Source organism: Peromyscus leucopus, chromosome 17 (genome assembly GCF_004664715.2).
Source record: "Peromyscus leucopus breed LL Stock chromosome 17, UCI_PerLeu_2.1, whole genome shotgun sequence".
NCBI lineage: Eukaryota > Metazoa > Chordata > Mammalia > Rodentia > Cricetidae > Peromyscus > Peromyscus leucopus.
The window spans coordinates 4,520,294-4,545,346 of NC_051077.1; the positions used below are offsets into that span (position 1 = coordinate 4,520,294).

Below are 25,053 nucleotides of genomic sequence, written 5' to 3' on the forward strand. Positions count from 1 at the left end.
TTCCCTTGATGCTGCAAGCATAGTCTTAAGCAAGTGCTTCTCTATAGGGATATTTCTGATCTCCTGGGCAAACTTGGGTCCTTCTTCCCCCCATTTCCCTACACCATTTAATTTTGTTCTTTTGTGTGTGTGTGTGTGTGTGTGTGTGTGTGTGTGTGTGTGTGTGTGTGTAAAAGAGGTTCTACTTACTTCTTGTGGGTCGAGGAAATGAGTGTTCATCGGTGGATGCTGAGGAGAATAAGGACCAGGAGCTCAGGTTGTCATAAATGTCTACTCTGCTGTTTTGTTTGTTGGGATGAAAAGTCATCGCCACCAGGATACTGATGCTCTTCTGCTCTTCAGGGTGTCTGTGTATGTGATGAGCACCTTGGCACATCCACACACCCTCAGGAACCCACACTCTTGCATTGAGGTCATTCACTGCATTCAGCTTTCCCGAGTCTCCACCCAGTGGGGAGCAGTTAGGGACTGAGGGTGTGGAAGGTCACCAAGGTACCTCTGCAGACATAAGCTTAGGGGTAGGTCACATGGCTTCTCACGTAGTGAGCATTTCCCACTTGCTAGCCATGTGGCTATGGAAAACTGCTTTGACTTTTCCTGTTTGAGGAGGAATAACAAACAGCATCACTCAAGTGGTCCCAGGCAGCCTGGGCCTGAGAAGGCAGGGCTCAGTTCCACCGCTCTTCTTCAGAGTCCTCCAAGGGATTGACTTCACTGGTGTGTCCTGTTTTGCTTTCATTTTATGGGGACAGGTTCTTACTTTGTAGCTCAGGCATTAGCCTCTTGAGGGCTGGGACCACAGGCGTGCGCCCCTTTTCTGGTGGGGTTGATGCTTTACTTGGAGTTTCTTTGCTTTGAAAAGATGTGCTGACATGGAGTCATGTTATGTCCTTGTTTTCCCTAGTTCCCCACAGCTTGATCTTTCCCACTGCAATTGTCCCATCGTTATTTAATTACTCCTTCTTCCTCTCATGACAAATTGCAAAGGCTTTTTTTTTTAACCTAGTTTCCTCCCATGATATGAAAAGCAGAGTCACTGAATAGTTTTTTTTTTTTGTTTGTTTTTTTTTTTTTTTGGCTTTTCTCCATATGGTCTTCTCCATTTCTCTAAAATCAGATTTTAAAATCAATCCACACATTCCCCATTTTTCACTGCCAGTTGTACAGAGACTGTCCATCCCCACAACCATGGCCTTGGTCATGTTTCTCATCCCTCAGGGTCTTCATCATAAATCCTTCACCTCTTCTGTCACCCTTCAGACCATCATGCACTGCTACCAGAGAAACCTTCCAATAACCCAAGTATATTATGTAACGCCCACATAGCCTTCCTGGCCTGTTTGATTAAGGCAACTTTCCTATCTTTTCTTCTTTGTGGAAATAAACTGATCACACACCTCCAGTGTTACCTGGCTTTCTGATGTCCAGTTTTCTGTTTTGGATACAGCATAAATTTTTGAGCTAAGCCTACAAATCATGGAGCTCTCTGGTGTGGCTGAACTATCTCTCTCTCTCTCTCTCTCTCTCTCTCTCTCTCTCTCTCTCTCTCTCTCTCTCTCTCTCTCTGTGTGTGTGTGTGTGTGTGTGTGTGTGTCCATCCGTCCGTCCCTTCCAAGCATTGTATGGTCAGAACCTTGCATTCGGTACAATGTGTGGCATGCCTAATAAGTGACCATTGAATGAATGGTGGTTACAAATCATGTCACTTAACTACATTGTTGACCGAACTTTACTGACCTGAAGCCAGCTGACTCATCTCCTGGGGAAGAAAGACAAAACAGTTAGGACACAATGAGATTAGAGCATTGTAAAAAGATGCTCTTAGAGCTGATTTTCTCCAAGTTCCAGTGTTAAAAACAATCTCAAACAATGGCTAGCCTTTAACACATGACTACTGGCTAGACACATATAAAAGCATGAATTTCAACTCCTACCTACTGACATAAAATTAGCTCAAAATGGACCAAAGTATAAGAACTAATATTGTGAAATGGCATAAACACACATTTTTGTGACTGTAGAGTAAATTATCAATAACAGAATATCAGTCAACGGTGTGATCAAAGTGAGAAGTGTCTGTGTGTCCAAGTGTCCATATGTCAAAGTGTCTGTGTGTAAAAGTGTCCATGTGTCTAAGTGTCTGTGTGTAAAAGCATCCATGTGTCAAAGTGTCTGTGTGTAAAAGTGTCTGTGTGTGTTAAACTGTGTGTCAATGTGTCTGTGTGTCAAAGTGCCCGTGTGTCAACGTGTCCGTGTGTCAGTGTCTGTGTGTCTAAGTGTCTGTGTGTCAAAGTGTCTGTCTGTGTGTCAAAGTATCTATATGTCAAAGTGTCTGTGTCAAAGTATCCATGTGTCAAAGTGTCCATGTGCCAAAGTGTCTGTGTGTCAAAATGTTTTGTGTTCACCGTCAATAAAGTGGCATAAAAAGCCTCAGAATGGGGGACAAATCGTGTATCTAAAAAAGTCTATCTATAAATTGCAAAGAATGCCCATAATGCCCAATCATAAAAGGACAAGCCAATCAAATAACAAGCAGAGGACTTGAACAGACATTTCTCTAAGATGCACAAACATCTACTGCATTGAGACCCATGGTGGGCAACTAGGAAAATGCAAACCCAAGCCGTGTAATTCCACTTTACAGCCATTGAAAGACAGTGATCAAAGAAAGACAGTAAATGTTGGTGGCACTGTAGAGAAGCCGGAAGCCTAATGTACCACCGTGTGTGGGGGAATAGTGTGTCCACTTTGAAAACATTACATATTAGGTTAGCCTATGACTTGAAAGTCCATTTCCTGTTGTATACCCAATACCCAAGAATGTGTGTGAATGTTTATGAATACATTATTCAAAAAGTGAAGCCTATCAAATAACTGAGGGATGGATAAAGGTTAGTAAATCCAATCAATGACGTGTTACCTGACAATCAAAAAGAATGAAATACCAATGCGTACTTCAACATGGATGAACCTGGAAAGCATTTCTGTAAGTGAGCAAAGCCAGGAAGGGAAAACATATGTAGGATTCCGTTTAAATGAAGTGCTCAGAGTAGGCAAATCATACAGAAATCGGTGGTTTGGGGGCCTCAGGGAAAGACTGGCAGTGGTTAAAGAGTGTGCATTTGGAACTGGCACATGGCTTGGTGAGTAAAGGGATTGGCTGCCAAGTCTGAGGGCCTGAGTTTGACCCTGAACCCACATGATGTAAGGAGAAGATCAACTCTTGAGGGTCATCATCTGACCTGCACATTGTGTTGTGGCACTTGTGTGCATGTGCACACACATACAAATAAATGTAGAAAACATTAATAATGTCTGGATTCCTTTGTAGAGTAGTAGAAATGCTCTAAAATTGATGTTTTAAAATACATCACTGAATATGGGTTTTAGGATCCCATATTTTAAATGAGTTTATCATTTAATAAATGAATGATACTTTAAAAAAATGAATGAGTAATCATTTTCCAGGCAGAGCCAGGAAGGAAGATACTCCCTGTACTGAGAATCACTGGTACGGACAGAGATGGTGGTAGCCAGGTGTGATCTGAGCATGACATCGTTAGGTGGTCTGGAATCTACTCCAGGAGGGCGGAGGTGTCTCTGTTCTTAGTGAGAAGGGATGGCTTGACCTCAGGAAGTGAATCTCCTGATAGGAACAAGGCGAGGTAATGGCAACACTTCTCCCTTCTGCATTGAATCTTTCTGTGGGTTTCTGTTCCCGCTGTTTTATCCAGTTAGTAATCCACAACTTGAGATAGCACAGCTGGCCTACTAAGCGTTGTGATTGATGGGGGTCGAATTCCTGCAGGCATGTTCTGTATACTTTGTAACCACCTTATGACGTTTGATCTGACTAGGAAATTAAATTATAACTCATGAGAGACCCTCCCAACCAACCAACTGTGAAGTTGCAGCCATCTTCTGTCAAATCTGGAAATGGGAAAGTTACTTCCCTACCAGATTCAGGAAACACATTAGTAGTTCGTCAAATCCCATCCCTCACACTTCCTCTGTCTTTGTCCTAGAACATGGCTGCCCAAGTCCATGGCCTTCTGGCCTTCTTGGCTCTTCTCACCCCAGTCCCTTGAAGGCAGCGATGCAGAGCCCCTGAATCCAGAGCTCATTCATGCTCTTCTCTCAAGTTGTAAAGTTAGAGCATTAGGAACCCATATTTAAAGCTAGTATCAGCTTCTCAGAACTGAAGACGTCTCCCCAATGTAGCTCTGATTCCAGCTCCAATTTAAATTATTTTGTAGAGTTAAAAGCCATTTCAAAGATTTACTACGAAGAATGTATTCAGCATAGATTAAAACATGTCCCAAAGACGCCACACTTTTTCAAGAATGTTTAATTGCCTTTCCATTTTACGATGGAATTGGGCAAACTACCCTGAATTCCTAGTGAGAGAAATGGGGGGGGGGGAATGGGTTGTGGTAGGTCAGAGAATATACCTAGAGCTGAAGCTGTTAATGGGAAGTTGGATTTGGAGGATCAAAAGTTCAAGTTGAGGTAGAGTAGGTTCAAGGTCATCCAGGGAAACCTTGTAAGACTCTGACCCAAAATAAGAACAAAAGTAGAAAGAGACATGAGAAGCTAACTAAGTGATAGAGCACTTTCCTAGCATGTGAGAGGCACTAAATCCAGTCATGAGTACTGAGGAAAAAAAAACAACTAAGTAAAAAAGAAAAGATAAAAAAATAGAAACTACAACTTCAAGTAAAGTTGAAGTGTGACAGGCACTGGCAAGTCCTGTGTCTCCCCCGGAGTCCTCCCCTGAAGCAGCAGAGTAAGGGACTCGGGCCTGACAGATAAATAACAGCCTGCACACAGAGCACTAAATCATGCGTGCTGTGGAGTCCTGTGAGTCTTGCTGTAATAAATGAGCACCTGCGACGGACAAAGAAAAAGCCTGAAAAATAAGTGATATTTTGCTGACACTTTGGGAACAAACTAAGGACACGATAGGCGATGACAGGAAAGAGTTTTGATGTAGAGGTCCGTGTGAGAAGAGATGTGGCAGAAGGAACTGAATGTGACCTTGGTGCAGTCCGGGGTTCCTTTTTACCCCTGCGACTGTCTGGGTTTGGGGGGCATACCCCAAGCCATTGCATGTCACAGACCTTGGGGACTATTGGCAGCTTTTACAATTCAAAGTTTTTTATTTTGAGAATAATGAGAAAATTGGGCCAAGTCTCTCGAGATCAGTATTTATTTTCTGTGTTTGATAACCAGAAAAAAAATTAAAAATAGAGCTGAATACATGTTTTAAAAAGCATTAATAATATTCATAAGCAGCTGGTGACTGTCCCCTGGTAACTTAGATAATCACAGCGCACACATGTTTTTGTCTATGTGTCCTTCTCTATATTTGTGACGTTTACATATATTTAGAAGTCGAGTCCAACTGTGTATCAGCCAAGGAGTAGGCCCTGGAGACGTCAGGCTTTGCCTGTTTGTTCTCTGAGCCAGGGGCAGAGTCCAGGGATAGAGGACCACTACTGTGAGATACCCTCTGAGGAGAACAGAAAGGAAACATGACTTCCGGGGGCTCCGGCTGACTACAATGTCAGGTGTCAGCCTGACGAAGGTGCTGTCAGGAAGACATGGGAGTGGTTGGTGGTGTTTGTTTGTTGTTTGTTTTGGTAGACTTTTGAGTTGTGGGTTTGAGAGGTTTCCTGGCTATTTGCTGGATACAGGGGCTATGGGTAGAAAGCTTGGCCCCATTCCCGATCCATCCCTGATTCGCCGTGTAGACAGTGCTGTTTCCATGGAGGCTTGGACCACTCGCTTCCTAAAACACCAAATACAGCGAAAAACCCCCACAGCTGCCTTCACATGGCAGCGACTTAGTTGAGGTGATTCAGATGTGGACAAAGCCTAGAGCAGTGGTTCTCAACCTGTGGGTAGCAGCCCCCATGGGAATCTAATGATCATTTCACAAGGGTTGCATGTCAGATATCCTGTATATTAGATATCTACATTATGAGTCATAACAGTAGCAAAATTCCAGTCATGAAGTAGCAATGAAATAATTTTATGGTTGGGCATCACCACAACAGGAGCTGTAGTAAAGGGTTGCAGCATTAGGAAGGTTGAGAACCTCTGGTCTAGTTTGGGCTTGATCAGCTGGACGGGGGAGAAAAATAATAGCTCCAAGTAGGGGAAGTGCCATTGTCCTAATGCACAGTGCAACCCCTGCGTGAATTTGATGGGTTACCTTGATGGTGACTAGAAAGGACAATGGGGCCCTGCCCAGCAGCTCTGGGCAGACAGAACACTGAGAACCTGGCCCTGATCTTTGAACAGTGACAGCTGTAGATCCTTGCAAGAGATGCCAGAGGAGGAGGTGGCAGGAGAAGGCAGATGAGAGGCTGCTGGGTCCATCATGGAGCCAAATGTATAACTCTGTCTTCTCCAGCCAGCATCTGGGTTAGGAAGGTGAATTTTGGAAACCTTTGACCTCAGGGAATGGCAGCCAGAGGTATGGAACCAAGTGAGTAAACCCGACAAAGGAGTGAACAAGATCAGGATAGGGATCATGGCCTCGGGAGAGGCTCCTCATGTTGACTTGTGTCTTAATCAGGTGACTAGTGCTGTGATGAAGTACCATGACCAAAGTAGGGAAGGGTTCACTTTAGCTTACAACTCTAAGGTCACACTCCATCACTGAAGGAAGTCAGGGCAGGAACCTGGAGGCAGGAGCTGATGCAGAAGTCATGGAGGGGTACTGCTTACTGGCTTGCTCCTCATGGCTTGCTCAGCCTGCTTTCTTATAGAACCCAGGGCTACCACCCCAGGGATGGCACCACCCACCATGGCCTAGGCGCTCGCCCATTGGTTGCTGGTTAAGAAAATACCTCACAGCTGTATGTTATAGAGACATTTTCTCAGGTGAGGTTCTCTGCTTTCCAGAAACTCTAGCTTTGTGCCAAGTTGACCTAAGGCTAACCAGCACAACTTGTGATAGTGAGAAGTGGAACTGGGATCAGTAGGCAAGGATGGCGGGCGCTTGCTCGGTGTGTTTCTTGACTATGATTGGGCTAACCGGAAAAGACAGCTGTATCCTTGTGGTTTGTGGGTAGGGGTTGGCAAGGGCCGTGGCCTTACCGTCATTGAGGAGCCTTAGATCTTACGACCGTGTCCCAGAGCAGCCTGGCCCATCAGAGATACTGCCACTTCCACCTGTGGGCTGCCAGTGAGGCATTTGTGTCAGCTGCCCAGAAGTGGACACAAGGACCACAAGTGGAATTCCTGACTAAATAGCTTTTGATGGACCCTTTGTGCTTGTGAGTTATCAGGGAGGCCAGAATGCGGCTTCAGTTTGATTGCACTTTGTGTCGTTCTGGGGTGTCTGTCAAAGGCTGGGGAAGAGCTAGAGTGCTCTGCTGGATGAAATATTTTGAAACTTGTCAGAAACTAGCAGTTTCCTTCAGGACTACATGGCTGGGCACAGGCAAGCTGCTAATCCTCTCCTTCACTGAAGGGAGAAATAAGAGGGCTGGGTTGCTCACACGGGAGCATCTCAGGATGGATACAGCCGAGTCATGAGCACCATCCAGTTCCGGAGATAACTGTGGTGTGAAAATAAAATAAAGCATCGATTTTCCTTGGGAAGCCACTAGCTTTTGCTGATCTTTAATCCCAGGTGCAGTCTGCGGGAGGCAGCACGTATTTGGATTGAATAATAACCGGATGCTGTTTCCCCCCCGGAGAGTCTGATAATTATTTAACATTCTTAAGCCAGTCTTAACTCTGAGTCAGATAAATGTGCCCCCAGAATCATTCCAGCAAATGAGGCATTTCAGAATCAGTGGTAGGAATGTGGGTGGGGAGAGGGGGGGTTGGGGGGAGGGGCTGTGAAGTCATTCACTGAGGGCCCACTCTGTAGTGGCCAGTCCGCTTCCCTGTTCCTGCTTTGGAGCCCAGGCACAGGTGCTGTTTGGAGAAGGCAGCCTAACCTCTCTGCCAGTCACTGGGACTTTGTATAGTTGGTTCCCATGGCTGTTGCTTTATTAGAGCCACTGACTTCTGGGTTTACCTTCAAGGTGTTTTAGTTCACTTAAAAAGCCAAATTAGAATTTTATTTGCATGCCATCATTACAATGGATGAGCCTCCCTTCACTGTGTTTACCGGTAGGCAATGGGGCCCCTCCCTGTTTGGAGCTTCCTAAGGACTTCCTTTCTGACGTGGACTGTTTCTGTGTGTGAGTCTTAAATTGAGCTTTCCAAGTTTGGCGTTCTTTCTGTCTCAGATAGTGTCCATAAAGATGACCCACTAGTCACCCAGACTAAGGCTCTCTTCTTCTGGGAAAGGCCATGTCCACCACACACTGTTCTGATTAGCTCCAGTTGATTCTCCCTGCCCCTCACAGACCTGCTGTGTCCAGTGCCACTGGAGGATTTGTGGGTCCTGAGAACACGCCTTGTCTTTCAGAGTCCTCGCTCTTACTATGGTATGATTGACTGAGTCTCTCCCAACAGCACCTCCTGAAGTAAGAAAAATGTGGCTTTGTAAACCAGTGAATTCTGTCTTTAAATTGCTAACATTTGCACGTGATTGGAACACGCTAGGTTTGGACCCAAGATCATCTCATCTGTTTCTAGAATGACTCAGTAAATGACTGAGTAAAGCCTGCTGTATACAGAAAATAGACAAAGCATGAAGTTACTGTCAAAGGAAACTGCTAAGTGGACTAAAAGTCTCACTCATTTTCTGGTTTCCCTTACCGTGCAGTCCCACAGTACTGGACCACAACTCTTACCTAGAGGTCGCTTCTGAGAACCTCCTGTTTGCCATGGCATGTAACACAAATCTTAAAAGGTCTTATTAATAATAATAATAATACAAAAAACAAAAACAAAAAAGCCGGGCGGTGGTGGCGCACGCCTTTAATCCCAGCACTCAGGAGGCAGAGACAGGTGGATCTCTGTGAGTTCGAGGCCAGCCTGGGCTACCAAGTGAGTCCCAGGAAAGGTGCAAAGCTACACAGAGAAACCCTGTCTCGAAAAAAACCAAAAAATAAATAAATAAATAAATAATAATAATAATAACAAAAAAAACCTAGATATTGGGGTGAAAGCTGAAGGATCAGAGAAGTAGAACAAGCCAGTCACATTCTTACCTCTATGAAGTCCTCAGCCTCAAGAGCAAGACTTCCTGTTTACTCTCACGCCTTATACACCTTTCTGTTCCCTGCCATCTTCCTTCCTTCCTAGTGCTGGAATTAAAGGCGTGGACCACCATGCCCGGCTGTGTTCCCAGTGTGGCCTTGAACTCACAGAGATCTGGATGATCTCTATCTCCCGAGTGATAGGATTAAGGGTGTGTGCCATCACTGTCTGGCCTCTATGTCTAGTCTAGTGGCTGGCTCTGTCCTCTGATCCCCAGATACGTTTTATTGGGTGTACAACATATCACCACAGCACCAGGCTTTTCCTTGCACATGTCCTAAGTGTACATCAGGAGCATATCGCAAACACATGGTCACCAGCACACACATCTGTCACATACTGGGTCTTATGAAAATATTACTGAATGAACACTAAAGGTACATTCAGGAGCTGGGAATGTAGCTCAGTTGGCAGATTGCTTGCCTGGCACGCACAACACTGTAAACTGGACATGGTGGCACATGCCTGTAATCTCAGCACTTGGGAGGGGGAAGAAAGAAGATGGGGTGGGGTATTCAAAGCAAGCCTCGACAATAGTGTGTTTGACGTTAGCCTGAGCTAGGTCAGATTATGTCTCCAAACGTAGAGCCCGGAGATGGCTTAGCAGATAAAGGTGCTTGCTGTCAATCCTGACAATCCGAGTTCAACTTCTGGGACCCATATGGTAGAAAGGAAGGACTCCTGAAATCTGCCCTACAGTCCCCACACTTGCACTGTGGCCTGGACACACCTTCACACATGCTCACATAAACATATACACAGTCAAATAATAGATACAATGTTTAAAAAAATCAAAAGAAAGAAAAAAAAGAAAAACATTCCAAATGAAACTGAAAACAAAGTCCAGTGTTTTGCCCTTTCTCCTTATATTTTTATGTTTGAAATGTTCCGCATGAGCCAAAAGGCCCTATTGTAAAAACCAGTTATAATGATTCACAGGACTGTCGCATTGATTTCTAGTTAGGTTCCCCAACTTGTTAGGTCAAGTCCTCTTGTTTTGCAGTCACATGGTTGCATGATCGTATCGTGTTGTTAGAAGATTGTGTGTGTGACATAGCCATTCTGCCATGTGTGTGTTATGTGACCGTATCATACTGAGTTTGTGGGAAAGTGACGCCTGGCCCCAGGCCTCAGCAAAGGCTTTTCTGGTTTGTGGATCTCTGGCTGAATCACATTTGGGGTCTGCAGCAGTTTCTCGCTCCTGGTCTTCATGTCCAGGGGCAGTCAGTCTGGGGCATTGCCTGGGTTAGACAGGATGAAGAAGAACATCGGCAGTATTCCATACACCCACATGTCTGGTCATCACATCTCAGGAGGGATGGAGGGAATGGAAGAGAGCATGGAAAGGGTAATTAGTATCATTGCCAAGCACCCAACGTCTGACCTGGTGCACCCACTTTCCACAACCTCCATATGCCATGCCTCCTCTTGCCATCCTTTCTCTGCCTTTCCCACTGCTGGAGATCACCCTGAGGGGCATCCTGCTCAGAGCGGTATCCCCTGTGGCATGCAGAACCGACCAGAACATGAATTTGAATGAACCTCAGGGATAAGACAGCTCCTGGTTGGCTCTTGCCAGAAATTCTAGATTTGGAGATTGCATCTGAGTCAACAGCCATGCACAGGGGCTTCTGTGCACTCGGAAGTTCTTTCCTCATGGGCTTGGGGTAGGATAGAGCGGCTTCATCTCTCCCATCCCTTAAGCCACCACCACCTGCAACTCTCACCCCCGGCTGGCTCTGTGGTCAGGAGAAAGCAGGTGTCTAGGGCTCTCACCATGACGAAGCATAGAGAGGGCATGCTTGTTGCTTCCCATAGAGTTGGAAGGGGCCTCTGTTAAAATATGTGGGTGCACTTAAATTTCCTTCTATAGATAGGTGCTTTCGCAATTCACAGAGGTGGTTCCTTCTTTCCTGAGGGATTAAAATAAGGTACTTACCATATGCCAGGGAACAGTGGGTTTGGCTCTGTCTGTTCACACTCCAAAGCTCTGGGAATAACCAGATTCTCGAGGGGCTGCATCTGGTGCAGGTATGTGTAGAACGCACGTGAAATCATGGACAGATTTCTCAGTCTGTGTTAATTGACCATAACCTTGTAGAGTTGTCTCCTTATTTAAATGAGTCCAGTAATGGTGACGAATTCACGGTATATACAGATCAATTCTCATCATACCCTGCATATTTTAAATAGGTGTCCCTTGGGAAGAATGACCACAGACCAAACCCTGTCCTGCTGGATTCCATGGGGGCACTGTTCATCATCATGGACTCCTATGGGAGTCAACCTTTTGGGCTTGAGGAAGTCAAAGGCCAAGGATGGCGGGCTAGGGAAGAATGGGAGGCAAGAGCTTGCTTATCCTTGCTCAGTAACTCTAGTTGGTGGGACACAAGCTGCCATTTAGTAAGGTCCAGTACTGGCCACCCTGTACTGCGCCATACGAGTCAAATTCAAGTACATCCTCATAACAGCTCAGCCCATGCACTGCCTTGCATGTGGCAGTTTATCCATCCTTCCATATGAGGGGAGGAGGAGTGGTCAGGGTTCTGAAAGGTCAGTATCCCTATTGAGCCAGGATCTCTGGTCCCCTGGCAGGCCAGATGCTGAACCCTCTAAGTAGCCAGTCGGTGTCACACCCTCATGTAAAATGGTCACTTTTCCTAGCGAGGTATACTTAAAGGACAGCACCATCGCTCTCCCAGTATCTCCACTGGGGTCTTAGAGTCAGAGGACAGAGTTACAGTGAGCAAAGAAGTTAGCCACGCTAGTTTCCCTCTGCATAGCCATGGCTGGGTTGAGATGTCTTACCATTTTAGACCAGATCTTATTGTCTTACCCACTGGCCCCTGGCTTCCTGATTCTGCAGCTGAAACTCACAGGTGTGGACTAAGTGTGTCTGTCCTGCCATGCCAACATGTGCTAACAGCCATTCACCTAGAGGAAGGACCTCCAAAGGTCTCTATCACCTGCACTCTGCTTACCACGTGGCCATTCCCAACTTATCAGGAATACTCATATCTCTCCATCTGGAAACACTTCCCCGCATCTCCCCAGTGCTCCTAACGCCACATTCAGATTTATGCTCCTGTGTCAAAATATTCAAGACAATCAGCTGATAAAAGGAACGTTTTACCTTGAGCCATGATGTGAGAGGTCCATGCTCATTGGCCCCATTGCCTTGAGCCTGTAGTGACACAGTGCTCCATGGTGGAAATACATGGTAGAGAAGGTTTCTCTCCTCAAGGTGGCCATAGAGATAGGAATGGCTGGAGTCTTAAATTACCTAAAAGAACATGCACACAACATCCGACTTCCTCCCACTAGGCTCTACCTTCTGAAGGTTCCGCTGTGATCCAGTAATGCCAAGAGCAAGGACCCAGAAGCCCTCAGCACTTGGGTATTTGGGTGGCGGTCTGGATTCACAGTATATTACAGGAAACATGGTATATCTCTCTGTCCCCCACCACATAATGTGTTCCCCAACTCACTCCAGGAGCTTTGGACGTTTATTCCCACTGGATTCAAATTGCACTGGCTGAAAGGCTTTCCTAGTTTTAAGCAGTTTTTTTTTTTTAAATGTTTCCTAATTTATGCATCTCCATTCCATAGGACCCAATCTTGCCTGTTACTACCTTGTACCCAGATCTACTGTTTTAAGGTTGTTTTACTCAATCCTAAGTTTACTATATCAGGGAATTATGTACTTCACATTTTTTGTTCCCATTACCAGTGTTCAAAGTTCTCATATGGAAGGGAAGAAACCTTTAGTGATATATATATATATATATATATATATATATATATATATATATATATATATTCAGTGGAGGTTTTGTGTGTATCTGCTTTTGACCCATGGCAGGTAGATGTTTGGTACTAAAGGTGATGCCAGGTCCAAGCCTGGCCCCAGCGTCTTTTAGAAGCAAAGACCGCCCTTCACCTCCTCCCTAGCCTGCAGCTCCGGGCCTCAGTGCCTTCTCCCTGTAATAGCCGGTCTTTCCCTGCAGCTCCTTTCCAGGAAGTCCCCGGAGTCTCTTTGGACTGCCTCAGCAGTTCCCTGCAAGTCCTCACAGGCCAAGAGCTTCTGTGTAGTGTGCTTGGGGCCTCATTATTCTATGCTGGTGAAGTCCTTGCTGTCCATGGTGCATTTCCCTGTAAGCTATATGAACTTCTCACCAGACTCCCAACTGTCAGATGTAGTCAGCACCAGGTTCTCTAGGCTCATGTGGTTGTTCCAGATGTTTCTGCTGGTCATGATGTTGCTGTCCAGAGAATGTGACTTGGAATAGTAGAAGCAGGTTTTGGCCCAATGTGCCTTCTCTGTATGGACTATTACAGTCCTTTCATGTCAATATATGACACCTGCATTGGAACCCCCAGAACAATGGAACCAGGGACACTTGGAGTCATTTACTTCAATCAAATTTCAAGGATGTGTTTGATGACAAGTACCATCAAACCTGTCACTGCCACTTGTCAGATGCCAGCTGTGAGCTTTCATGGAGACACGCACCGTAAATGTGCTCAGGAGTAATGAGCGTCATCACCCGTCCTTGGGATCTTCTTGGAAACAATATTTTAAAGCTTGAGATGTAGATGCACTAATAATTCAGCTTCAAGTAGCACCTGCTGGAAACTTTTGTCCTGAGGACATTAATAGGACACTGGCTGAGCTGGTACCTCGATTCTGGGGACTTCTGAGTGATCTTGACTTGTAGGTTGGAATTCACGGGAAGCCGCCCTGTTGTGCTGTCACAGTGTATCAGCTGGGATGAGGTTAAATCTCTGGGGAAAGATCCTAACCATGGGTCATGGCTGGCATGGATTCTTGGCATTGAAATCCATGGCACAGAGCCAGGACTAAGGTTCAGTTCACATACCAGGAAAGCAGCAGCGTTGGCTCCAGGCCCACAGAGCAGGGAAATGGGTTGGTTACTGCTGAAGGTAGGACTGGGCATTGCTCTTCCATGCATAAGGCTGTAGTTACCCATGGTGGGTGCCCTATAGGGCATGTTGCTGCCTTGTGCTCTGTCACTGTTCTCCTGAGGTCTGGGCCCCAGCATGACTGTTACCTATGTGTGCATAGCATTATGTACCTAGCTAGGCATCGTGTAAAGTTCTTGTGGTTTAGTTTAGAAACTTCATGCTCCAGTTGAGGGACTCCTTTCCTGTCGGGGTGTATCTTGGCCTGAGTGTGAGCATTGAAAACAAAACACTGGCAGCATAGGTTCTGTGTGTGTCTGTGTGTGTGATGAGTGAATGAGTGAGTGAGTCTCTATGTGCATGAGTGTGAGCGCAGAGAAGAGCACACGTGGTGATCAGAGAACAGTGCCTAGTGTTGGTCCCCACCTTCCACCATCTTGGAGACAGGTTCCTGTGGCTCACTGAGGCATGTGCCAGGATAGCTGGCCCATATGATTCCTATCTCCACCCCCCATATTTCCGTGGGGGTGTGCTGGGATTAAAGATATGTGTGCTGCTGCTTCTAGCTTTTGTTGGGTTGTGGGGATTTGAACTCAGGCTGTAGAGCTTACACAGCAAACACTTTACCCTCTCTAAGGAGTTGGTCTAGCCTAGGTTTTTACAGCTGTATCTTTCTGCTTGAGATCAATGAGACAGGGCCACAAGCCAAGACGGCTCCTAACCCCTGGATGCTGGGGTGGACGTTGAAGCTGAAATAGGTTATGTTTTTGATTCTTGGCTTTTCATGTGGGGGTTCCTGCTGGCTGGGTCAGCATAAAGGGAGCATTATCCCACTAATGGCCTTGTGCATATTTGTCAACTACCTCCATGTAAGTTTTAGCGTCTGTTTCCAGTGAGGCTCGTAGGTCCCTGTCAGATCTGCATCTCCCCCAAAAGGTGTGTGCAGGGTCGACACACTGCACACTGCCTGCACGTGGGTGCTGTGGGATACCACGGGACACCACTGGGCTTTCTGCACCCCACTGTGTGTCTTTATGTCGTTGTACTTTCAGGTGTGTGTCTGGATACCTGCTGAAGTCGCCATGTCTATGTATCCAATGTGTGTAGGGGAACGCACAGAGGTCACCATGCCTGTATACCCCAACATTGTGTCTAGGTGGATATAGAAGTCACCATGCCTTGGGTACCCCCTTATATGTGTCCAGACATATAAAGGTTACCATGACTGTGTATCCCAAAGTATATGACTGATACAGAAATTGCCATGCCTGTGCATTCCAAACTCTCTCTGCATATACACCCAGGACACCATGTCCTCTTACCCTATGTGTGCCTGGGGCAACTGAATGCCATTATGCTCTGTGTACCCTATAGTCAGCCAGAGAGTCAAACTCCCTAGGGATATCTTTGGCTTTCTCATGTCCTAGAGTTCTGGGAATGGATAGTGTGTACACGTTTTAGGTTAACTTTAGATTGGAAGCCGTGATCTGTCTTCCTACACTTACTATAGGTGCCTTGACTTCCCAGTGTTATATACTGCAGATACCATGGTCCTAAACATCTCTGTCCGTTCCAAAGAACCAACAATAGACTTATTTATGGAGAACTCAGTCAGAACCGGTGGATTTTAGTGTCTTTGTTGAGATATGATATACTTTCTGTATCTAAAGATCATCATCATCACAACGGCAACTCTAATACAACTGTAGTCAAATGTTTAGCTATTGAAAATAGTAACACCGCCATTTTAATTTCACCTAAGTAGCTTACAAGTGTTGAGCACTGTACAGTTATGAAAACATATTTGATGTGCACTTACACATATGGCAAAGAGGTTGTTATCTTTATATAAAGTATAATGGCCAAGGCATTTATTTGCAAGTCTGGGTTTTAGCTAAAACTTGCTGAACGGCTAGGCCAGAGCAGCTAGCTCTGTGCTAAGGTCTCGGGGACTCTGGGCAGTGGAGCTCCAGTCGTGTGAGGCTGCTGTGGCTGCCCGCGTCCGTGAGCAGTCTGCAGTCACAGTCATGACTAACCCTTCTCTCTCTCTCTTCTCCTCACAGAGTCTCAGTGCACGCTTTGTGGAGAGCCAGAGGGTGAGTACCTCTCTTCTGCCCTAGTGGGTGGGGCACCAGAGTGTCCCATGTGTTGGCTTGATGGTCACACACTGCTTCAATGCATGCGTGCGACGGTTGTGAAGTTGAAAGTGTACTGTTTGTGGTATTGATGGGAAACCTGAGTGACGCAGAACAGAACACATGAGTGGGAGGCGGGGGTTTCTCTCTAATAAGAAATCAACGTGGCGACCTGTGGGCAATATTTTCTTTTCTGTATTGTACTTAGAAATTATAGCCAGTTTTCTCCGGGTAATAGATGTCAATATGCATTTGCTAGCTTTAAAAATATTACCCAAAGCTTCTGATGAAGCTCACATTAAATGAGGCTTTGTGAAATTATTCCTAACTGCTAGTGACTGAACCTGAGGGAATGTGCCAGTGAGAACAAGCTGTCTGTCCTAACAGAAATTTCAGCCAAGTTCTGTCGTTGAAACATTTGGGAGTGGGGCTCCTGGGCTGATCTGCTATTGAAACTACATTTCAAAATAGTGAAAGCACATTCACAGCATTTCAGTGAGTGTAATGAAGAAGAAAGAAAGTCCAGGAACCATCTTGCCCCTATTCCTGGGGACTCCCAAAGCTGGGTTTTGATTTTGTGTTTTAAATAGGCCTACCAGCTACAAAACTAGCCACCTTGGGCCTCTGGGGAGACACAGTAGCTCAGGAGCTGTCTTGGGGTCAGAGTCTAGCCCCTATTTCCTCTCCTAGTATGAGGTTACTGGCCCCAAGAACCTTGAGTGTCAGAAGATCAGCAAATACAGAGCTAATCTAAAAGTTCTAACTGGTAGGCAATATCTTCGGTCTGGTGACAGAGGAGTATTTTGACAAAATTTTCCAAATTCTTTTTGCATCACTAACTGTACAACACAGATTCACCTGTGATGAAGTCTGGTGGTTTACATGAATCTCTGTCCCTGGTCTTTCCAGGATGATAAGAAGTGTGTCCTTCAAAGGGACAATCCTCTGTCTTACAGATGCTGTGAGAATCCCTAATTGATTTGGTCCTTGGACACTAGGAGTTTAATCATTTCTTACCATTATAGCTTTTTAGTGTTGTTCCCAGCCTAGGAGCAGTCACTGTGCTCTAGCTTCAAGTCCGAAGTCTTTGTCCTCTTCCCCACTCCCTGTTGAAAGTTCCAGTGTGCTGTGAGTCCTAGAGAAGATAGGAAGTAAACCTGTGTTGCAGCTTGAACAGATTCAAAGGAGTTTCATCTGCCTTTTCTAATAATAAGTGTTCCTTCTGCTGGGGGTAGTGCACTGTGTGCAATGTGCTGTCCCCAAGGGCGTCTTCCGGTTCCCGTAAAGCATGCTTTGGAGGTTGAATGTAGGCTGGCCATGGCTGGAACATTATAGGCAGAGTGGTTGCCAAGAAGGGAGAGAGATTCCTTTTGAGATTTCCCAGGACAGTGGTACTGTGTCCAGGAAGGACCCAAGTCTCTGCATGGTAAGAGTTGTTGTCCCTACCCCCAGCAATGTTGGAGGGTAGGTCCACATCTCGTCCTAGACACTCGAGGGTACCACCCCATGCCTGTCCTTGTTTAACCTGCACATCACAGATGTTGTCAGCACACGCCACAGTGTGTATTGCTCTAGGATGGATCAACTTGTAAATATGTAAGAGGCGCCAGGCTGGACCTCATGTAAGAGTAGTTCCAGCTGTCCAAGTGGAGGGACCTGGAAGGTAGGAGGGACCTCCAGCCGAAGTGGAGGTCCTGGTCTATGTCTTGGTGAAACTGGCTGCTCTTGCCTTCCTGACCAGACTCCTCTGAGGCCCTCCCAGGGGCTGATTCAGTTGTGCAAGTCAAACTGCTCCAAACAAGAGGAAGGGAGGAGGGGCTGCCTGGGCTCAGCTGGGCTTTGTTTTTCAGAAGCACCAGCGTATGAATATTCATAGGTTTTTAAATCATTTAAGTAATTAGTCTAAGTGAGAGCTGGCCAGGTACAGTGAGTAGAATTCAGAATCAGCTTTTTTTTTTTTCTTCAGTGGTGTCTATGCGTTCACTTATAAATGCCACCACACAGAAGGGATCAGAGCCAGAGGACTCTGCAGTACAAGGCTCAAAGCTGGACATGCCTCCTTGAAAGGACCAGGTTGAAAAGCGGCTGAGGGAGCTTCCCCCTCCTGTCAGAAAGCTGTTAAAGCCCTTCCTGGCTAACCAGTGAAGTGGGGAACGCCTATTTGCATTTTAATGGTTAGTTCTTTTGGAGAGAGCTGTTTCTTCCTAGGAATGGAATAATTAGCATCATCTCAGCAGATAGTATCTGTCAAACAGATGAGGCTGGGAGCAAAGTTGACTGAGAGGACTCGGAATTCTCCAGCTGTGAGTCCCTGTAATGACTAAGCCAGAGTTTTTCAGAGAACCCAACATTTTAATCATATACGAAATGTAGATCAAGGCTTCAATATGCAAATTGCCTGCATGGCCTATATTGTGAAGCTCTGAATCTTGGAGGCTGTGTATTTAATGAGGTGGATATGTATGGATTTGCTGTTTGCCACCCTCTTCCTAGCAAGAACAGGGAGGTGGCTCCGCTGTGAACCCTGGAAGTGCAGGGCAACCTGAGTGCAGGGCAACCTGCTAGCGCTGTCAGGAGGTGGAGGCTACAGTGTGTTCCCATGTAGAGACCTCCCCCAAAGGGTAAGCATACTAGGGAGAGTGTGAGAATCTCAGGGGTGGCAATAGCTCACCAACCTAAGGCTCAAACTGTCTCAATTGCCTTGTCAACTGCTTGTTAGCTTATCTTGACATTTCAAAATCAATGTGTGACATAATCTGTCACTTTAACATAGGCAATTAAGAGTATATCACCCTTTTCAGACTTTATTGGTGGATGTGTGTTAACCTTTGCTTTTTAGCACGAGCACAGTAAAAAATATGGATGCTAGAAGGTGCTACATATACACAGGTTCATGGATTTGTCTGTTTACAGTTAAGGGTTTTACTTGAGAAAATGCGTCATGGTGGGCTGGGAGAGCTTATCAGGCCCACAGTGATTCGCTAGAGATTTCTTAGGCTTGCACCATGTAACCTATTTAAAAAGGAAAAACCAAACTATTATGAAGTAATTTCCATGCGGGCATATTCTAAAAAGTGCCAGCATGGAATTTTAGTACAAAGCATTCTCCAACAAGAGCCCTTGAGAGTAAACTTAAAGATGTAGTGGTAGTCATGTAAGTCGACATTTTGGTAATGTTCTTTGTTAGAAATTTCAGCCCAAAGGAAAATTTTAAGTTTTAAAATAATCTCTAAACTCATATGGTAAAATATTTTCTCTCTGGTTTTATAATTATTATTTATTATTATATAATGATCATCCAAACACACAAAAGTAAACATTTCTCTGAGAATTTTGTTCAGACATACAGAATCTTTTATTTCTGCTCTCCTTCCTTCATAAAGCATGACTAAGAAGTAATGCACTTAGGAGCATTGTACTCTTGATTTTTTAGTACAAGAACTCCAAGATTTTCCCCATAAGTGACTCTGAACAATGGAAAATCTCCCCACTGCTCTTCACCCTCAATAAATGGGTGTCATCAGTCCTGGGGTTTCAAGACTTCTAAACAATGGGGCTAATGAGTCAGGTGCTTTCTGAGAAATGGACACAGAAACATTTCTGTCCCACCCACAGCCCATTCTGCCTCACTAGAGAGGAGGATGTGGTTGCTGTACGTGTGCTCTCTTTAAGGGTGTACCTTTTAATTCTGTGCTTTGGATAACAGTGGCCTTACTTAACTGCTGTTCATGGATAGTGAATAGAAGATAACCAGCTTTTATTAAGTTCTCGACATGAGCCAGGCACTCCAAAAGAATTAGCGTTGCCTAGGAACGGAGGCCTCTGCCAGCCAGCCAGTCTTCCAGGAACATGGGATAGTTCGTGGTTTAGTGCAAACCTGAAGGAACCTGCTGGGGTTGTGTGGGGACTGGGGGTAAAAGTTTGCCCTGGAGGAGATCAGGACTTAGGAAACCTAGGCTGATGCACAAGGTCTCTCTTTCCAATCAATCAAAGCCCAGAAAGGTGCTTCAGAGCACATAGCAGAAATCCTTTCCATGCCGCGGGTATGTGTGTGTGTGGGGGGGGGGGATAAGAGAGAGAACAGAGACATAGACAGAGAGAAAGACACAGATACACACACACACACACACACACACACACACACACACACACACACACACACACACGGTGGGGGAATAAGCATGAGCTGAGACTGAGCAATGAAAGGCCCGGGGTGAGGATGTAGTTCTCATCACCTGAGCAGATACAATGTATGGCCTGTGCCTTAGAACACTGGGTGGTAGAAACATGCAAATGAGCCCCCCTCAAAGTAAGCCTAGAAGTTTCCCCACCAATGAGGACAGAGCTTTGAAAACACTGGCCAATGGTAGATCGACAATTTGTGTTAATTACCTGAGGCTGTTGGTGGAACATCTTGTTTGCCATAAATGGATGTCTTAAGCATGAGTACAACGCTGGTTCTCTCACCTGTGTGGTGAGGAAGGGAAACAGGATGAAGTTCATGTGAAAGCTCTTTTGACTTTGTCGGGACCCAAGTGCTCCGGATCAAAACCACAGCCCCTTCTCGGCAAACGAACCACCCCCTAAATAAGCAGAGACACAAGCGCATTATAAACCCTGAGAACATGCTTCAGGGGAGAGACAGCAGTAGAGCAGACAACCAAAGCACTAGAAACAGGAGGAGCATAGGTATCAGGTACGTTTGAAACCACTCAATAGGTTTTCCAAAGGAAAGGAACGCCAGTGTGAGAAGTGGCGGGTATGAAATGATCACAGAACAAAAGAGTGAAAAATAAACAGTTTCACGACTGGAGGAATTGTAGGGCGGAGCAGGTGGAGCTGAAGGGAGAATTTGCAAACTAGAAAACAGGTATGAGCATATTGCCCGGAGCTCCACATAGAAAGTAAGAAGGTAATATAAAAATGCATGGAAGATGACTACAGACATGCTACAATGTGACCATGGGAAAAGCTGAGAAGGAGGGGAACAGGGAGAGGATGAGTCAAAGTAGCCAAGGCTAAGATCCTCCCCGCCTGCTCCCTGCCTCCACCTGGAAATAAAGATGTATATTGCCACTTTGATCTGAAGGTTCCTGAAATTGAAACCAAGTAAATAAATCATGCTCGGACCTCCACGTGAAGTTGAGGAGTGTGGTACAAAGAGATACTCTTGAATAGAGCCAAGAGAACGTACAGACAGCAGTCCCCGGGACCCTTTCCCTTCAAGTTGACAGATCTACTAACACTTGCAGAGAGAGAGTCCAGGCTGGAGAAAGTGATACAATTCCATGTGAAGCAGAGTAAGAAGAGGAAAAGAGGACTAGAAACAGAGAGGCAGCCACACCAAGTGCTCAGACACTTGAAGCTTGATTCGTTGCTAAAAGGTTGATGCTCCGAAGAGCATCACCGATTTTAAATGTTCTAATTGACTCAAAATACGTGATAAAGAAAAGAGGATTACAAGGAGAAAACGATGAATCAAAAAGTGTGAGGGGAGGTGGCCTTGAAAGGATCCAGGGCCTCTTCGAAGGAAGCTTGTCACCACAGTGGAGAGATGATAAGCAGCCCAGGGACCGTGTCACCTGCTCACAGTCTGCCCCATAGTACTCACCTGGCTCCTTGCTCTTGCTTTTGTGAAGTAGCAGCTTGGGTGACACTTAGCAGGTACTCATCTAAGCACTCATCCTTTTCTTGGGAACCCTTGCACGAATTCAAGCCTCGCTTGGTGTTTGGGTGAGCTTGGATGTCGTGTCAAGGTGGGGCACAGTATCTCTTGATTCGCTTCCCTAAGGTCCTTCTAGCTCAGAAAGACATCTCTCAGGCCAGCTGTAAGCCACTGTTTCTAAAGTGTAGGTCAGATCAAACAAGTCCTCCGGTTTTATTCAGGCTCTTCCTTGCCCACAGGGTGTTTTCTGTGTTCAAAGTTGCCACCACTTGAACTGGCTTGCCGTTCTCACCTCCCTGGCCACTTGTTAAACACTGCCAGTTCTCTGGTTGCCACATGCTAACCCACAGTTACCAGATGCAGTAGGTATGCCAAAGGCTTTTATGGTAGAAGATGAAAGAACAGAGGAAGGAGTGTGGGTGTGTGTGTGTGTGTGTGTGTGTGTGTGTTTGTGCATGCATGTTGGCGAAGAGCCTTGAGGATGCACAGAACCCTTTGCATACACTACTTCAGCAGAGGTTAGTGTTTGCACACACTGTAGAGAACAATGGTCTAGGAAAAGATCTCCTGACTGGCACAGTCTCCATGCTCCAGGTGGGTTTTTCTGGGAGCTCTCCATCATGGATACACCGCACTGCATGGATTCATCTCACATCTCTGTGCGGTACATTAACTACACATTGCTTCCAGCTTTCTTCCAGCAGTACCTATGGGAGTATAATGTGTGCCACACACTGAGCTCAGCATAGCATTTCCAACATGCTTTTTTTGTTTGTTTGTTTCTGAACTGAATACCTCCACAGTACCTGGCCCAGGCCTTCCTGCTCATAGCCGTGTATTTCTGGGAAAATGGATATAGCTAGGATACCTGATCCTACTAACAACCAAGGCAATTTTGTAAATGCTACGTTTAGAATTAGTTGAAGCCACAGATTAAATGTGATAAGATAAAGACAAAGTGAGGATGAATTGCGCACAGCATCTGCTGTCTGAGACTGGGACAATTATGCATTTATGCCAAATGATATAAATGCACAAATGAGCTCTGATTTTTGAGTTTCTTTCTTTTTTATAAATAATATCCAGAATCTGAGATTTAGACAGTCAGCTGGCATGATGACTATTTTCCCTCATCCATTTGCTCAGGAACATCATGGCCACTGGCTAATTTAAAATATCAGGTCTTAGGAAGGGTATGGTTGCAGTGTTGTCCGTTTTCTTGTTGATATTACTGTGTCTGATGGTTGCATTTCAAATCCTATTTGGGAAATGTGTTCAGAATAGATGATGCCATTGAATAATAAAGAACAAATATCGGAGAAACTCCTAGTAATTCATAATACGCTCTTCCACAATACCCAAAGCAGTGGCCCTGGAGAGAGAATTTCAGTGCAGGATAGCAGGGTAACCTCTGTCTTCTGCGTCAGAGGTTGTCACTTTGGAAGGAAACGCAGCGGCCCTTGACATCCCAGGGTGAGCATAAAGCCCTCCAAACTCAGCATCGCTCTGCTGATCAGCACAGTTAGCATCCTTGGGAGGAATGATCTTCAGCTCTCAGAAGCTCTGAGAAGCTGGGTGTACCTGAGACGAAGACATCAGCAGAAGCTCGGTATCTCATCTTACAACTCGTGTTCCTTCCACTTTTTGCCTGAACACTTGATACATCCCATTGGCAAGCACCGTAGCAGGTGCCAGAACTCTTTGAAAATCAAGGAATCATTTACGTTATGGGTAACCTTGGCAGCTTACCACAGATCTGTTGGGGGCTCCAGCCTTACCTCTCAGGTGTCTACAGAGAAACTTGGCATGGTCGCTGGCCTGAGACTCTCTTGGAGGAGACAGGAGATGAAAGAAACAACCCCTGTTTAAACAGTAGAGTTTGGGAACCTCAGTGAACTAGAATTTTAAGCTATACTCTCCCCTGTTCCCCCTGTACCATCGTGGGCCTCCTGCCCTTCTCTTCTGCCTTTGGGTTGATGCCCCCTGCCTCTCTTGAATTTTGTGTTCTCTTGACTGCACCTCATAGCTTTATATAAATCCACACAGAAAAAAAAAATCAGTGGAAAGAGAAGATAAACTCAGAAATTCACAGCCTACATGAAATGCTACAGTGTGCATGGAATGTGCTAGAAAGTCATTCCGCATGGAACAAAGCAGTTGTAACAGCACATGAAGGACAGGTGATGCAAGCCCGGTCCGATCTACCTCTTATTTGCTGTCCTCGATGATGTGTTTATAAATTTGGGCTTTAGATGTAGTTTCTCTTTTCATGTGATGACAGACAGGAAAATCCCTCCTCTCCAGGTCCCATGTTGATATGGAAGTATATTCATTGTGGTGCTTTCTCTCTGATTGTTCCATCTCATTAGTGGTGATATGAGTGTTGAATGATTGAGGCTTTCAGATCTCTCTGTGTGTGGAATGACCTTGGAATGAGAATAGCCCATCACAGAATTATTGGTCTCTCCTCCCCCCCCCCAGCACCAAGCTAATCTTGTGATCTAAGGACCCAGGACTCAGGCTCTGAGCCTAGAATAAGTAAACCACTCGCGTAGGCTGGCAAATGGTGACACTATGCATCAGGTGCAGGAGAATCCTTCTAGTGTGGTGCGTGGATGGTGTTTTTGGCGGTCCAAAGGCAAACTGGATAGATGGCTGGTTTTCTAACATTTGAGCTAAATATTCCTCCCCTCTTCATTGGTGCAGAGAAATGGATACAACCACCCATTTGGTGGCTGCACCAAACAGAGAGCCATGTTCAGAGTGGTGGTTTAACTGTGCCAGAATGGAAAGGCTTTGAAGCATGTAGGCAAAAATGGCATAATTCGAGGAGAACTGAACCCTGAATCTTCTTTAGGCATGTTCACTGAGAGAGTTTTAGAAATCAAAAGGAAAGTAGATCATAAAATGTTAGGAAGAGAAAGCCACCATATGTGAACATTGATTACTCACCTGTTAGGAACTTAGTCGCATGCATGCACGCACGCACGCACGCATACACACTGGCTTTGCTATAGAATCTCTTCTGTTGTCTGTGTCCTCTGTCGGGACTCCTGCCTCACGTCAGAGACCATCACCTTCCCTAGAGCAATCACAAGTTCCACATGTAGTGCAAAGAGTTGCTCTAGCAGCTGGGAGCCAGTGTCCCAACTTTGCCTT

At 45.6% G+C, this 25,053-nt stretch overlaps 1 protein-coding gene across 5 annotated transcripts in view; it reads left to right on the top strand.

The window, feature by feature from the left end:
• The window catches only part of Dlgap2 (DLG associated protein 2), a 742,630-nt gene that overhangs the window by 414,671 nt on the left and 302,906 nt on the right, over positions 1-25,053 (top strand). For all 5 annotated transcript variants that reach the window (XM_028881224.2, XM_028881221.2, XM_028881222.2 and 2 more), the window contains one exon: positions 16,158-16,190. In XM_028881224.2, coding sequence (XP_028737057.1) covers positions 16,158-16,190 — 33 coding nt within the window. The remainder of the gene's footprint in view (positions 1-16,157; positions 16,191-25,053) is intronic.